Raw genomic sequence first — 17,373 nt, 5'->3', positions numbered from 1 at the left:
AAAAACCTCATTTTTTTAAATACCTCTAATATCTGTTAAACGAAAAAGTGGAAGCTCTCCTTTTCAGGGAACGTATTGCTCAGTGGTACTAATAAACTGTAAGAAATTAAAATTTTTGAAATTGACATTTTTGAGAAAAATCAAAAACATTATTTTAAACTTTATTTTCAAAAGACTGTGGAAAAAAAAACTAAAGCACATATTTCAAAATGTTGCATATATTTTTAAGCAAGAAAAAATATCCTTTTAAGTAAAATAAATCGTAACAAAATGTGTTACACCATTCCTGAGATAATGGACTTTAAAAACTTTGACGAAAATCCCAAGTGAGGAATCATGATAGGACCGCCATCTTTGGCGGCAAGTATCTCGATCCAGGATTTTTTTTTTTTTTTTTTTTGGGGGGGGGGGGGGCAAAACAAAAAAATAATAAATAAAGTATTTCTTATTTTTTTATGAATTTTAACATATGTTAAATTCAAAAAAAAAAAAAAATCCGAGACCATCACGTTACGCCCTTTTTGAATTGAAATGAATTCTACCTAATATATTTTTTCCGTTTTATGTTTATTTCTAAAAAAAAAAAAAAAATGCAATTTTGTTCTGATGAATTTGCCCTCAGCCGCACTGATCGGTCACATACAATGGCTCAAAAGTGTTCGAACACCTTAAAATTTTGTAGTAAAGCCAAAATAACGAGAAACTGAATTCGAATATGAAGTCTAAATTTTTTTCACATCATTCCTATGCCATTCTAAATAAAACTCAGTAGTATTTTTCAAAACATTGTCTGATTTTATTTTTGAAATTGGTCAAAAAACGAAGAGACAGAGAAAAAATATACCACAAAACTTTTGTGGTATCGACAAAAAAAATCAAACAAAAGCCATCGTACACTGTTCGTATAAATTCATGGTTAAAATTATCACGTGTCGTTATTTTATTGCATTGTGTTGACACTAGTAATGGGCATAATCCAGATCTTTTGATAATCGAGATATCGGGAATCGAGTGATTGATAATCGAGATCTTTTTAATTCGAGAACTCGAGCGATTGACTTCTCAAGATCTTCCGAATCGAGCACTCGAGCGATTGACTTCTCGAGATCTTTTGAATCGAGTACTCGAGCAATTTACTTCTCGAGATCTTTTGAGTCGAGTACTCGAACAATTTACTTCTCAAGATCTTTTGAATCGAGATCTCGAGATGTTTTAAATCGAGATCTCGAGATGTTTTAAATCGAGATCTTTTATAAATTCGCAAACCTCCGCACCCCCCCCCCCTTCCAAACACCATGAAAGATCGTCTCATTTCAGTTATTTTGGGAGGGGGGGGGGACTTCCTTTTGTTCAAAATTGCACAGGAGTTTACCAAACCCCATCCCTTACTGTCCATAATAGTTTCTCTTTTTGAAGGGGGAGGGGACTTCAATTTTCGAAACTTTCCTGAGAAGAGCCCTTGAACCATAACCCTATTTAATATCACTAAAACCGTCTAAAATCGAGTTTTTGGAACTTTGAAATACTTCCTATATAAAGTTCGGATCCCTTCACTAAAGTGTTAAGACATGTGGTACAATTTCATTTTCCAGACACCAAGAACTTCGTAAAACTATTGAAGATAGGCTAAAATAATTTTCAACTTCAGTATCAAAAATATGCCGTGGAAGAGTTCTGTATCTCGACTCAAGGAAGGGGCGAACGCCCCTCCCTTGTATCCGTCCTTGTTCGGATCTGTATTAGAATACCGGCAACAAACTTTTGCCTATTTTATGATCCCAGCACGTAACGCTATTCCGTAAAAGTGCTGGAAGAACTGAACTACTTTTAGAGTAATCGAAAAAAACTTGAAAAAAATGAAGCATATACATTTTTTCGTATTTACAAAAATAAATAGGTCAAAAAAGTAACATAAAACGTTGTTTCAAGCACTTATTCAATTATTCTGTAGATAACTATACTGGCACGTGAAAAGCTTTAAGTTTTGTTTTGTTCCTTTTTTCATTTCTGAAGAATAAAAGCCATATTGAAAAAAAAATATTACTAAAGTATTGAAATGTTTCACACAGAGTGCAACTTACCTACTGTGGCTTCCAAAATTGTTCGCACGCTTTAAATGTGTGTGGTTAAAAATGAAGTGCCTAGGAATTGAAATAGTAGTTCAATACTTTTTCATACTGTCTCTACACGATTACATCAACCCAACATTTTTTTTACAAAATATTGACTGTTTGAAATGGGCCAAAAATGAGATGACGGAGAAAGATTTTCAGAAAAATTCGAAATTATAGTTGTCTGTCGTTTTCTTTTTTTATTATTTTTTCAATGCAGTGCTAGTTAAAAAAACATTTGGTATCAATTTTTGCTTGTTTACTTCACAAATTCTACGTATTATTTTCAAAATGGCTCGAATTTGCAAAGTAACAACAAACGCAATCCGAAAATGTATTAATTCTTCATTATATTCGAAGTAAAACAGTTCGAAATATTGCAAAAGTAGTTCATTTATCCCATACTACTGTGTAATACTCAAAAAAAAAAAAAACGCTTTAAAGAAGAAAATTGAATCGTAAATAAGGTGAGAAATGGTTGACCAGCAAAGTTAACAAAATGCGATCAGAGATTTATAATATTAGAAAATGCGTGAAAAACCCACGTTTGAGTTTTGTGAAAGTTTCAGCATAATAGAATGAAACATTTTCGTTCCAATTTCCCCTGTAACTGTTCACCGTGCTTGCAGAAAATGTTTAGTTAGTGTGAAAAACAGAAAGTTTAGGATTTCCTTTGCAAAATCAATGATAAAAACCCGAAACGTTTAGAAATACACTGCAAATCTTAAAATACTTTTAAGTCGAACAATTGTCTTTGTAGCACACCTTTTTTTCGAGAGAGAAGGTGGTAGGTGATTTCTTAGAAAATTATAGAACACTCGTGTTCCTCCAGTGCGATAACGATGGCCAACTGGCAACCTTTCTCAGTGTTGGTCTGAAGCCTCATCCCCAAAAGAGGCATATAGAATCTTCCGATACCACGTGTTGGGGGCGTGGCCAAGTCTCAACTGCTGAAAAACGGACAATAGTCTAAACTTTATTTCTAGAGTTTTCGTTTGTGTCACAGTGGAAATAATAAGTTCATAATTTTATCTGAAAATATCTGTGAACCAGTCGCGAAATTTTGACAGGTATTTCCTCTGATAAGATTTTGATTCTTCAATTCTTTTCCCTTCTTCATCTGCATAAATACCAAGTTTTAATTTCAGCCATCTTGACAGTGAACCGACCAGTAACGTCCTTCACCTGCGTTATCTTGTTGATAACAACTCTTTTTAGCATCAGAATGATTATTTCTTCAGATAAAAAAAAGCAAGCAGCCATTGTTTTTTTTTTTTTTTTTCATTTAGATAAAAATCCACATCTTTGCCATTTTTTTTCGGTAAACAACTTATCTCTTTAGACATTGATAAGATCTTGCCGGAAAGGGATGTCAAAGTTGTTCGCTGATTTGGAATTTTCTAATATCTTCTATCACTAAAAATATTATTGTGTGGTAATTTTGTGTTTTTACTTTTTATCGTCTTTTGTATTAAAGGGTAGACAACAATGAGAATGAGACATGGAACAAGTGGTATTTTAAACGCACCGACAAGCATATTTCATGCAGAGACGGCCAGAACTTAAATTTTTGGGAGGGATTAAATTCTCAATCTGCCGAATGGAACTCCAAATCTTTTCGAATAGTGATAATTTTGCGGATTGGAACTCTTAATTTTGCCGAACTATAATTTTGTCAAATCGAACTCCAAATTTCGCTGTATAGAACTCTAAATTTTCCCGAATGACGACAATTTAGCCTAATCATCAGACAAAATTTGTCGACTAAGGACATTTTTGGGAGGTCACAGCGACGACCTCCCATCGGGGCGTTTCTGATTTCACGCTTTGAAAGTCAAAAGCACGCCCCAAAAATTTAGTCATACAAATTTTCACGCTTTGTGTTTTGAATAAAAATTTACTAACGAGGAAAATGAAAAAAAAGGGAGATGGAGGGGCTGGGTTTTTTAAATACTGCATTCAAAACTTTTGTTATTTTTTTGAAAATCAAAATGCCGAAAACTATAAGTGTTGAAAATCAAAATGCTACCCATCTCTTCTTTTCCTGCAATTTCCATTTCATCCCAGTTTTTTAATGGGGCGGTGCACATAGAGTATTTGTATAAAAAAAAACCGGACAAAAATATTTTATGCGATTTTTTGTCATATAATGCATTGAAACTATATTGCTTAAGTAGGCGTTAGAATTTTGTTATTGCCTGTGTAGTATGCATCTGTTACAATCCACTCTTGAAAATTATCGTGAAAAATGTAATCGATGCTGCTGTAAGGGCTTATTAAGGGTTTCAGCTGCCTTCTCTGAAAACTGAATCGATTATTGCAGAAAGGGCATAAGTCACATTTTTTTCAAAATTGAGTTAGCTGTGGTTTTCCCATACTTGTATGCTGATACATCGCCTAGTGTAGCAGGGAAGTCAATCCTTGTACAACAAAGCACTTTATTTTGGGGTCACATTTTTCGTTTAATGCAGAAAGAGCACAAGTCCCGGACTTATGCCCTTTCTGCGCTAAACGCGAAGGAAGAAATAGTAAGACGCAATGACAAGATCATAGAAGAACTAGATTTTTGGCGTAATGAAATAAACACAGATAACTCCTTTGATCTAGCATAATTTCGGTAGTGGCAGGTTCGTCAGTTTGCGGGTTAGGGGAGAGGGGACTCGAAATCGCGGAATCGGAATGACATTCGCTATTTTCTCAGGGATTTTATTAACATCACTCTGTTAACTGCGAAAAAACTGTAAGCTTGCACCGAGAAATACGCTGGTCAAAATAAGAACAATACTACAGGAGACTTTTTCTAGAAAGTAACACTGAAGAAATTTAATAAGATTGCTGATGACTTTCTTCTGAGAGGACATTCATTTGTCCTTTGAGATCGGGATTTTAGGACGTAAAGCGAATGTTATGACAGATTATAACCATGTGAAATCCAATCTCTTATAAGTGAAATCTCAAAATTACATCAAGATTTCACAGACAAATCTGTTGAAAACAATGAAATCTGTAACTGCTAAAACAGATGCCTTTCATTTTTTAAGAGGACCTTTCTTTCAAATTGAAATTTTTGAAAAAGATTCTACTGGGTGAAAAATATTTTCAATTCATGATGTTTAAATGTTTGATAGAGCATCAAAGGAACGGTTTCAGGTTAGCATTTTATAGACGGTTTTCAAGAGAATATTGCAAAGTAACGCTTGTCGGCTGAACTAACTTGGCCAATATTGAGTATACAGGGACAATTTTCCCATTGTTGGAAGAAATAACAAATATCAAGATGATTATTCAGTGCCATAGTCATACTAATATGTACATCAAACTTGATACACAAAACTAGACAAGAGAAGGACAGAAAAAGAAGATTTCCATGGAGGATGTATTTGATGAATTATGAATATGAATATAATTTCATGCACATGTAAAACTTTGGCTTTTATCTCAGTTTGTTAGTTTTTGTATTTTTTTTACACCAGACTTTATTATTTCACTTAAACAAGACGAGAGAAAGAGGAAAGTACACGATGTATTTTTTTAAGATAATGAATATATGAATATGGACTTCACTAATTATTTTTGTAGCGTTGTTATAGTATTTTTTATAGTCATAAATCAGTTTGAAACAAATCTGTTTAACTTGATTTACATTTTCATAAACTAGTCTTTCAGGATATTTATTGCAGAAAGGGCACAAGGCCAAATTAAAAAAATAATAATAATAATAAATTTCAGTGAAGAAATGAAACGTAATTTAAGGTGAGGTAATGATCCTACTTGTAGCTAGATTAGTCATAAGGATTTTCGTAGAATTTAGTTCATTTCTGAATGAAATAATCACCTTTTATTGATTCCTGAAAAGTTGCATTAGTTGGACTTATGCCCTTTCTGAAATAATCGATTCAACTGATAAATTGGTTGGATTGCTTGGGAGGTAAACTTCAGCACCCGGCATCAAAAATTTATATACAAGGCATACTCGTAAGGATCGACAAAGTCTAACAGAGGAAGGAAGAGTATTTTGTAATTTTGTTTCCTTCACCATGAATAATTACAACTAATGCTAAAGGAACAAGTGAGATCTGTTTGATATTGGCATCCTTTTCGGTAATGTTTTAAAATTTTTGTTAATGCTGTATCTGCTTCTGCTGGTATCCATCATAGCCCTATTTTTATACCATATTTTGCTTTTTTCCCTCTGAAGACGTTTCTACATCCTGTATTAATATATATTTATACAATCCAAAAAGTACATGAAGTTGAATTTCAGAAAAGGTGTCTGTTACTCGTACTGAGTCCTCATTCGGGTAACATTCCTTCTAAACACTTTCTGTAATGGAACAACTAGGGGTAGGGTTACAATTTCAACTATCAAACAGGGTTCGTACAGGTCATGGAAATCCTGGAAAGTCATGGAAAAAAAATAATAGAATTTCAAACCTGGAAAAGTTATGGAAATTGAAATTCTCATTAAAAGTCATGGAAATTTATTTCAAGTCAGGGAAAAATTTCCTGGACAAAGAGAAAGGAACAGTAGCTAAAGGAGCATTAAAAATCCGGAATGATTTAACAGTATAGCACATAAAAGCTATTTAAAGTGTAAAATTGAACAATCCAAAAATCAAATCTGAATTTTGAAAGCTCATTGCATCTACTTCTGCCGCAGCCACTTGCCATTTTTTGCGATGTGATTTTACTGCCTGGATATCACTTATTTTGAATTTTCTGTTATTTTCAACACTTCTTATGTTTCATATTCTGTAGTAGCAAAATTTCACGTTCTTAGTTTTGCCACGCCCACTCAAAAAAAAAAAAAAGCAATTCAATTGCATGCGAGTTTGATTCATCACTCGTAAGGACTTTATTATTAAATTTATCAGAGTTTATCTTAATTTGTTGAATGTTTTATAATAAAGATCTTAAGTCAGGCGATAGAATACAGAAAAAGAGGAATTCTAATGCTCTAAAACAGTAGTGCCCAACATACGGCACGCAAAACTAATCCATGCGACCCACCGCTATGTTCAATGTCGAGAATTAAACGTGTTCTGGAATTTTTGAACCTATTAATTTATATACATTTGAAAATATGCAAATTTGTAAACAAAACAAATATACTTTTGAATCAGAAGATTGATTCATTACTAAATAGTTTTTTTCAAAAAAGATCTGGTTTAGAAACATAAAGAACTAAACTATGTGGCTTTACTTCAAAGAACCAAAATACTGTCAAGTTATGTGGATGATTAAAGGCACTGTTGACACTAAAAGGTAACTTTTGAAGCAAATTTATTGAAACTTAGTGATGACTCATTCAACCTTTGTCCCATTCAATATCATTCTGCCTGTTTTTAAAAAAAATATCAGACATTTTTAAGCATCATCATATTCGCTTCACTGCATTTTTACTTTACTTAAATTTATATGATGAAGATAAATAAGAATAGTTTAGTTTTTTTAAGTGTGCACTTATATTTTTTCCATTACGAGTAAGTGCTTCAATGAGGCTGTGACATTCATATAGACGTTTTACTAATGCTCATATCCAAAGATTATTAAGTTTGAGATTAAATAGTGCTATTCTCTTCATGTAACGAGGTCATGAAAATTTTCATTGAAGTCATGAAAAAGTCTTGGAAAAGTCATGGAATTTTTTCATCCAAATAGAGTATGAACCCTGATCAAAATATCACTAAACAGGCAATGGCTTCGTTCAAATTAATGTAGAAGCAATTTTCACCCGTCATACCTTGACGGGCGATTTTCTAGTTTATAAAATAATGAATTGTAACAATGAATCTTAAAATTATTTTGATTTTAAATGGTTTGTACAATTAGCTAAGTGCATGCGGGCAAAGTGAAATAATTCATTTTGTTTACTTGCTCAGTAGGAATGTTTCCTTTAGTCAAAAGTACTACTTTTAGTCACTGATATTGATAGAATAAGCAAAAAAAAACCACAAAGCAAGAAAACACTTTCATTTTTCCAACGCTTATTTTTTAATTATTATTATTTTTTTTTCAAATGTCCGATTTTAAAAATAAGGCGATGTACTTTGGCGCATCTGTTTACCGCGTTTCCACGTTATGATAATCAAGAAGCGAAATCAATATTGAGCTCTACGCTTGCTATCAACCATATCGTTGCCAGTACATGTGAGTAAAGAAGCGAATTAAATATTGTGCTCTGTGAATGGTATCAGTTAACGGCATTTCATCATTTGTGATGTCATCGGAAGATGCGTAAACAATAAAAGCGCATCGATTAAATTATTTTTTAAAAAAATATTAAACTTAATCAAATTATTTTAAAAAGGTCAGATCCTATGTTTTCAAGCAGGCTCTTTCAGAAAAAAATACTTTTAAATTTTCGGAAATGACTTCATCATTTATTAAATCATTTACGCATTCATTTTCTAATTAATTAATTTGCATTCTTTCATGTAAAAATTCACTTGTTTAACCATTCACCTCTTTTTGTATTAATTCACTATTTATTAAATCATTCATTAATTTTCGTATACAGTCGACTCCCGCTACTACGCGATTCGACTTACGCGAAATGGCTATAACGCGAATTTTAAAGCTAACGCGAATTTTTCGTCTATAATTAAGAATTTTTTAGAAGGAAGTATCGGCTTCGTTATTCGATACTAAATATTGATTTCGTGAATACTATTACATCCCTTTAGGCGTCACTTACAGCGAAAGTTTCCACATCAAACTAGTCTACGCATCGCGTTGTTAGTCACTCAGCATCATTCATTTATTTAATTTTGTTTTCATTTGAAATATTAAAGTTAATGAAATATAATATAATGGTACCTTAGTGGCACCTTCATCTAAACTTTGTGAAAATGGGAAGAAAAGGAATAGTTTCTGATTAAAAAAGGGGGGAGAGGGAGGGAGCTAACAATCTCGAGATGCTTGAATAACTACAAAACATCGACGATAGCGCGGCAATAAATATGAGTGAATCTTCCATGCGTACTAATAAATACGTTACTGTATACTGTACAGTACTATTATAGTGCAACATTTTATTATTGCTACATACTGTGCATACCCGTGTTGTTTTATTTTATGTCTTTCCTTTCCGTTGATCATTCATTTTGTGCTAGTATTTCATCTTGAAAAAAAACAATTTTTTTTAAATACAGTAAAAGTTCAGTTTTTTAAGTAAAAAACTGTAGTGTCCAATTGAGGAATGCTTTAAAGCAGTTTGAGAGTGTTCATAAGTGTCTAAAAGAATTTGGAATGCTTCTAAAAAAAATTTATACACATATTTTTCCACAACGCGAAATTTCGACTTACGCGAGGAGTCTTGGAACGCATCCCTCGCGTAAGTCGGGACTCGACTGTATTAACTAATTATTTTACTTATTTGTTCGTTTATTTGTTCACTATAAATTCGGTAATTCATTCGTTATTTTAGTTACTGTCAGAAAACAGCCACTAACTTCTTTCTGCTAATAATTTTCTTCCGCGCGTTATCTTTTGTTAATCGATGTTCTGTTTATTTCAGCATAACTCATAACATCTGTTGCCATGCCTTGTGTACGATTTGGGTTCTTTTTGGTTTTCCTAGCTGTTCCTTGTCTAGGAAAGACTATAGTTCGTCGTGAAATTGCATCAGAACCAGAAAAAGATCCATCAGCTTTGGAAACAGGTAAAAAGAAAGCGATTTTTAGCAGTTACAATTGATAATATCCGACTGTTTTTCTGCAAATCACGTTTATTGCGTCTGCATCTTGTTCACAACGCAGTGCAAAAGTGGCACATCTTAAAACTTCGAACATCGATTTAAAATCTGTGAACTTGGTGCTCTTTCTTGCTACTTTACTGGCACAAAGCTAGCTTACAAAACTGGTTCGTGAGGACGGGTGAAAAATATAGCCAACAGTTGCACATCATCAAATTTTTAGAACTTTGAAGGAACGTTTTCAAACTTACAATATTTGAAAACTAATTACACCACAAAGGTCAAATAGTAAAGGTAGCATCGTATATGTTTTGTTTGACTTTCTCCAATGTTGTGTTTATTTATTTATTTATTTATTTATATATAAATATTTTTTGAAACGTAAGGAAAGTTTTGTTCATATGAAAACACTTTTACTCAATTTTCCGCCTAAATTTTCATTTTACTCTCCCCCAAATGAATGTTGACAAGTTTTTTTTCTCCCCGTAGTGTATATCCGTACGTGCATACCTTCGAATAAATAGGCAGCAGAGCAGAAACCTTCATTTGAACCAGCACCAAGAAAATTATTAAGAGTTTTCCCGTGGCGTAATGTATGAATCTCGCATAACTCAAACACAGAATGCCGTAACTGTTAAAAAGAAAAAAAAATATCCTGAAATTTTACGGTAAAAGTTACTGGCATCCATGCTGCCAGAACTTTTACCGTAAAATCATATTTTGCTGTAAAATTTTACTCTAGAATAAACGAGATGGAAAAAGCACAACATGCGAGCAGGTTCGAATTTGTGACCTTCTTATGGTTGGTTGGCTTTGCGGACCACCATACCAGTTGGGATACATCGAGTGAGGGGAAGAACAATGATATCTGCCTCCCATTGTAAGTCACGTGGTGTATCAATTGGCGCTGCAATCGTTCATTTTTTTCGATACAATTTATTACAATTTTTTTCTGTACTGTAAACACTCTATTTTACAGTAATATTTATCATAGGAGTTTCCTGAATTCATAACAGTGTATAAGGCTGAAATTTCGGATGTAGGGTTTTTCTGTGGTCTAGTTGAGCACATCTCGTTTTGTTTGCATTCTGTTACAAAAGTTATTTTTTGTACGGTTTTTTTTCTTGTACTGTTAAAAATAAAGGTTTATCGTGTCAACAAGATTCCGGTTATTCCATGTACTTAAAGAGAATGTACCATTTTCCGAGTTCAATTAAAATGATTGTGATAAACGAATTCATTATTTTCTCCAAATTCTTGGTTCAACTCACAGTCAACCAAGATGGACAAATAGTACTTCATCACGTGTAGAAAATTCTTCCAATATACACTCCTGTTAGTGAAAATTGCAACACCATGAAGGAAGCATCCTAGTTGAATGAAATTCAATACACAGTTGAGTGATTATGGTACAAATAAATGATTACATTTTCAAATTAAACAAACAATAAAAAGAGATAGAAATTAATATTGTGTGTGGCCAACAAGCGCCGCAATAAGAGCTGCTACACGACTCGGCACGGAGTGAAACAAAGTTTGAATATCTGCCTGCGGAAGAGAATTCCATATTGTATGTATGCGCAACCAAAGTTCGTCTGTCGAAGCAACAGGACGAGGATCACGAGCGAGACTCCGCCCAACGAAATCTCACACATGTTCTGTTCAATCGTTGACATATCCGGGGAATATGCAGTCCATGGAAGAAGCTGTATCTGCTGCGAATCAAGGTAGGATTTGACAGTTCTGGCGACATGTGGACGGGCATTATCCTGCTGGAATCTAGCCCCAATCCTTACGGGAAAGAAATAGCTTGGGGCTGTAAAACTTCGTTTATGTATAGAGTACTGTTCAAAATGCCCACAATTCGTAGCAATTGTGATCGTCCATGATATGCAATGACACCCCAGACCATAACTCCGGGTGTTCGTCCACTGTGGCGTTCGATAATGCACTCCGGAATGTGCCGTTCACCGGCATGGCGACTGACACGAATTCGGCCATCATAATGCCAAAATTGAAGCGGGATTTGTCAGAAAAGACGACCTGCTGCCAATCAGTACGCCAGCTTCTATGCACATTGACCCATTGTAGCCACAGGCGGCAATGGTTTTGCGTGAGAGGATTCTTTCGCGCAACCCACGCTGCAACAGACGTCTCCGAATTGATGAAGCACACAATTTCCGATTTCCGATTCCGAGTCACAACTGACTACAACTGTATTTTATGTCGAGGACTGCATACTAAGTGCCTTGCCTCCAATATTTTTTATACCGATAGATGGCAGCACCATCACCGGATCGAACAGTTAATGAGAATTTAGAACTAGACCAGGAGCTAATAGCTACCTGGTGCTAGCACCCCCAGAGGTATCGTTTCACTTGAGGACATTGGGACCACGAGCATATTTAACGTCACTCAGTCCCCTTTAATGACGACGGTGGGTCTTCGACCATCGAGGTTCGAACTCAGGACCCTCCGGCCCCGAATCTGACACTCTACCGACCGGGCTACCACGGCCCTGAAGCACACAATGAAACACCTGTAGCTGTTGACCACTGTGCTGCCAATTGTCTAGAAGAAGCTGTGCGGTCCGTCAGCGCCATACGCACCAGGTGTCTGTCATCGCGAGCTGACGTCACATTTCGGGGTCCACTCCCGGATTTCCGAGCTGTCCGACCCTCGTCCGTCCACTGCTTCCAATCACGCATGATTGTGCTGCTGTTACGCTGCATACGAGCGGCTATAGCACGATAAGACAATCCTGCTTCACGCAGGCCGACGATTCTGCCCTGTTCAAACTCCGAAATTCGCTCAAATTTCGCTTTCTTTCGTCGAAGAGGCAAAGTAAAGATTCAGTTAACGTTTACTCTAGCATATAACCACCGATAATCATACACGCCTCGCTACAGCCGTCTATTTATATTCGGTTCGATCCGCCGTTCAGAGGGCGCTGCTCAGCATACGCATGCGCTACCGGTCTGCAATTCTAATCATTTGCATATCATGCGCTGCTTTACATTTCTTGCAATTTTCAGCTCACGCATTTAAGTTCTTCGTGGTGTTGCAATTTTCACAAACAGGAATGTAGGTGGAAGGAAAATCCTTTTTATACCAATATATTTTTTATTATTTCTTTTTCTTTTTTTTTAATTTAGACAATTCAAATAATATTAGACCACTCTGATTCCACTCAAGACCTAACTTTTTTTTGTTTTTAACTTCTTCGAAAAATGATGTGATTAAACTAGTTTTCATTATTTTCGAATGAAAGTATGTATGTTTTTTAAGTGTTCATTTTCAAGATTTTACTGTCCTAAAATTCAAGAATTCTTTAGAAAGCTTTCATCATTGAAGTATTTTTAATTTCATGTGATAATTTGTATAGATATTTACTTACAGTCTCAGAAATATGATAATACAAATACAATATTATAATATCAATTTCATTAACCTGAGAAACAAAGAAATATCTCTGTGCAGGAAAGTAAAAGAAAATATTACAACGTTAAGTCGCACAAATTCGTGGAGAACCAGCGCCTGATTAGTGAATAGACCAATCAGGGCGTGGTCTAGAGGGCAACCAGTTTTGAGGCGCCCCCGAATGGCTAAAATTGTTTTAGCCATTGGGTAGAAAGGTGAGGTCAAATTACAGGGGACCCCGAAAAAGTGTTTGGCCTATTACTCTTTAATATCTTAGTTTGCTATCCAAGTTCGACAAACACACGCGCACAGCGCACAAAAAAAGAAAAAGGTAGATTTTTTTTTTAAAGAAAAATAGTTTTTTTTTCGAGCAATCACGATTGCTTATTTTTCTCACTTGACTACTTTTGACGTTCCTTTGATTTTTCCCACCGCCACCCTCCGCACCATCACCGTCGACGGGCTCCTCACGATGCTGCACCTCTAGCAAAAGCCGTCTCCAGGTTGCATCCATGTCCTACACACACGCGCATACATACACAACTACACACAAACACATACACACATACACCTACACACACGTACACACACATACACAAACACATACACACGCATACATACAGACACCCACACATACACACACAAAAACATACACACACACATACACACAACTGCCCACACATTCATGCCTGCACACAGACACAAACACATATGCCTACACACACACATACACATACCCCCCCCCCACAGACACAAACACACATGTCTACACATACATACACATAGCCCGTACACACAAACACATACCCCCACACACAAACACAAACGCCTACATACACACACTCGTGATTGCGAGAAACATAATTTGAATTCAAGATGTCAAAATTTAATTTTTATTTTTTTTTATTTTTGTGAAAGCAATTCTTTTCGCATCTGAATGCCAGCAAACGAATCTAAACTAAAATAATGCATGCATCATTTTGGCAATTATTTAAACGTAAAAAAGTATTTAATGAAGACAAATATATTATAAAATGAAGAGCAGATAATTATATTAAAAAACAATACTTGGGTAAAATCCAGCTTGCGGTGTAGGTATGAAATTTTACCACAGCTATATGAAAATTTAACTTTCTAACAGAAAAAAAAAAATAAAATAAATAAAAAGGAATGTAACAGTGTCATTTCACATTTCAATATAAATTGAGATAAGATAGCAAATAATGGCAAGCATTGATGCATTTTTTAACGAAATATAAATTTTTAATGAAATTTTCCTTTCTGAAAAAACATTCTGTGTCTGGTTTGGTACTCTAGTATTATGGTCGACTTTTTTTGCATATAAAATTACTGTGTTCCTTTTCTTTCTATTCTTCATCGTTCTCCTTTTCTCTTTTCTTTCTTCTTTTTAGCAATATCTTCTGAATCGGTTATGCTTTTTATTAGTTATTATTCAGAACAACTTTTAACGTAAATTGCTTAGATTTAGTAATTATGAATGTTTATTCTTTAATTCACATCTAGTTTGTTTTCTTTCAATCAAAAGAAATCTAATTGAATTCATTCCGAACATGTTTTTCATTTTCATTTTGCTGCGATTATAATTAATGTTCTTTTCTTTTTTCTTTTCTTTCCTTTTTTAAATTTTTGTCAGCAACATTTTTTAACTGCATCTTTTATTTAATGTTGTAATTGTGCATATTTCTTGCTGCATGCATAGTTTATTCTTTGATAATTGCTTTCCTTTATGCATTAACATACACCTTTAAAATGTGCCGATTTATTACAAATATTTAATTACATATGATATTTAGTGTAAATTATAAATATGAAAAAATAGTGTGACATTTATGCACAATACTATAAACATAAAATTATGACTTTGAGAAGTATGAAGTAATCAATTACAGAACATGAAATGAAAAAATAAAAAGTTAACAGTTTGGAAAGGATAATAGACCGGGATCAGAAGGGGGTTGAGCATGCATGGAAAGGCTGACGCAATATTATTTCTGATTATTGTTACAGGCACGATGGTGATTATGAAACCACATGTCGTCGCTCCCCTGGGTGGTCGACAACCCCAGGGGAGGGGGGGAAAGCAGTGGGGGAGCCGTTTACTAAAATACTCATAACTCGCGAACTATTTGAGATAAAACACTCAAAAAGTGGCAATCGACGAAACAAAACAAGGGCTTCATAAAAGCTAAATATAATTATGAACCTATCTTGGTTGGTTTCTGAGTAAAATTCCATTTTTTGCGAACAAGCAAAATTTTTGAATAAAATGCGCAAAACAAACTTTTTTTGACCAAAATAAATACCAAAACAAAATTGTTTGATTTTTTTTTTTTTTCAAATAAAGTCCTAAATATCATTATTCAGTTTGTTAAAACTATTTAAGTACTGTTAACGCATTGAAAAACAAAATGACAGTAGCAAGCTCGAACACGATTTGCAGTATAGTTCCGGATCTGAAGGGGGATTTTGAGTATGCGTGGAGACCTGGAGCAAAATTATTTCTGATTAATGTCACAGGCACTATAATGATTATGAAATCACATGTCGTCGCCCCCCCCCCCCCACTGGATGGTCGACAACCCCGGGGGAGGGGGGGAGTAGTGGGGGAGCCTTTTGCTAAAACTCATAACTCGCGAACTATTTGAAATAAAACACTGAAAATAGTGGCAATCGACGCAACAAAACAAGGGCTTCATAAAAGCTAAATATGACTATGATCACATCTTTGTTAGTTTCTGAGTAAAATTCTATTTTTCACAAACAAGCAAAAATTTTGAATAAAATACGCATTTTTTTCCCCAAATTATCAAATTTTTTAACTGTTTAGGAAACCAATAAAATCTGAAATATCATTATACAGTTTGTTTAAAATTACTTAATTATTATCAAAGCGTTGAAAAGTGAAATAAAAGCAAGCTCAAAAAGCGTTTGAGGTAATTCACAAAAAAAAAAAAAAAAAAGTTTGCGGGATGTACCTTGAAGGGTTTGGGGTCAAAATGTCGCCACCGAAATGTCGCGGGACAAAATGTCGCGGCCAAAATGTCGCCGGTACAAAATGTCGCCGGGCCGAAATGTCGCTTGTCCAAAATGTCGCCAGGCCAAAATGTCGCCGGTCCAAAATGTCGCTTGTCCAAAATGTCGCCAGGCCAAAATGTCGCCTGTCCAAAATGTCGCCGGGCCAAAATGTCGCCGATCCAAAATGTCGCCGGCCCAAAATGTCGCCGGGCCGAAATGTCGCCGGGCCGAAATGTCGCCGGTCCAAAATGTCGCCGGGCCAAAATGTCGCTGGGCCAAAATGTCGCCTGTCCAAAATGTCGCCGGGCCAAAACGTCGCCTGTCCAAAATGTCGCCGGGCCAAAATGTCGTAGAACCAAAATTCGCTCATTCAGTTGCTAAGAAAAATGCAAATGTACAAAAATGCTGTTTAACACCAAATTTGCAGAATAAATGATTACTGCCTTTAATGAATGTCTTCGTTAAAAATGGGACTGAACTAACTGAGTTTCTTGATGAATTCTAAAAAGATTATTCCGTTTTGATTCGCAACTCTCGGCTGTTTTTCAGCATACAAATAGAATACAAGCGTTACGTTATCTTATTTCTTGGGACTCGCTATCTACCAACTGTAAAACGTTCTGACGGCGTTCAGTTCTGACGTTCGATAAATTTTTTAAAACTTTTCTTCAAGAATAGTGTGCGTTTGTATGTGACCGATTTTTTGGGGCCATTCTACGTCAAAACCTGTGGTAAGAATTCGAACGATACCCGCAAGTACCCATATATGATTTAGGGCTGCGTGGTTTTTTTGCGTCAATTCGTTCAAGATAGTGGAGTAACTGAACGTTTTCATCGATATGCGTGACTGTCATTGCTCAAAAAATGATGAACGGAATCAAATAAAATGTTAGGAAGCAGCAGGGGGACAGATTTTGGGGCCAATAACACCAGAGGGTGGAGCAATCGAATGTTTTTTTTCCTTTCTTTTTTTTTTATCTGTGACTGATATATCTCAAAAAGTAATACAGTAGACCCTTGTTTTCAGCAGGTTTATTTTACGCGGTTTCGATTATACGCGGTTGAAGATTTGACACCTTTATTTTATTTACGCAGATGAGTTTCGGTTTT

At 35.1% G+C, this 17,373-nt stretch overlaps 1 protein-coding gene across 2 annotated transcripts in view; it reads left to right on the top strand.

The window, feature by feature from the left end:
• Positions 1-17,373, top strand: part of LOC129217443 (nucleolin-like) — a 79,603-nt gene that overhangs the window by 22,839 nt on the left and 39,391 nt on the right. For both annotated transcript variants that reach the window (XM_054851743.1, XM_054851742.1), the window contains exon 2: positions 9,631-9,774. In XM_054851743.1, the coding sequence (XP_054707718.1) occupies positions 9,654-9,774 (121 nt within the window). In that variant the 5' untranslated portion in view covers positions 9,631-9,653. The remainder of the gene's footprint in view (positions 1-9,630; positions 9,775-17,373) is intronic.

The sequence above is a fragment of the Uloborus diversus genome, chromosome 2, assembly GCF_026930045.1.
Source record: "Uloborus diversus isolate 005 chromosome 2, Udiv.v.3.1, whole genome shotgun sequence".
In the NCBI taxonomy this organism is placed as follows: domain Eukaryota; kingdom Metazoa; phylum Arthropoda; class Arachnida; order Araneae; family Uloboridae; genus Uloborus; species Uloborus diversus.
This window is presented reverse-complemented; position numbering and strand designations above follow the sequence as displayed.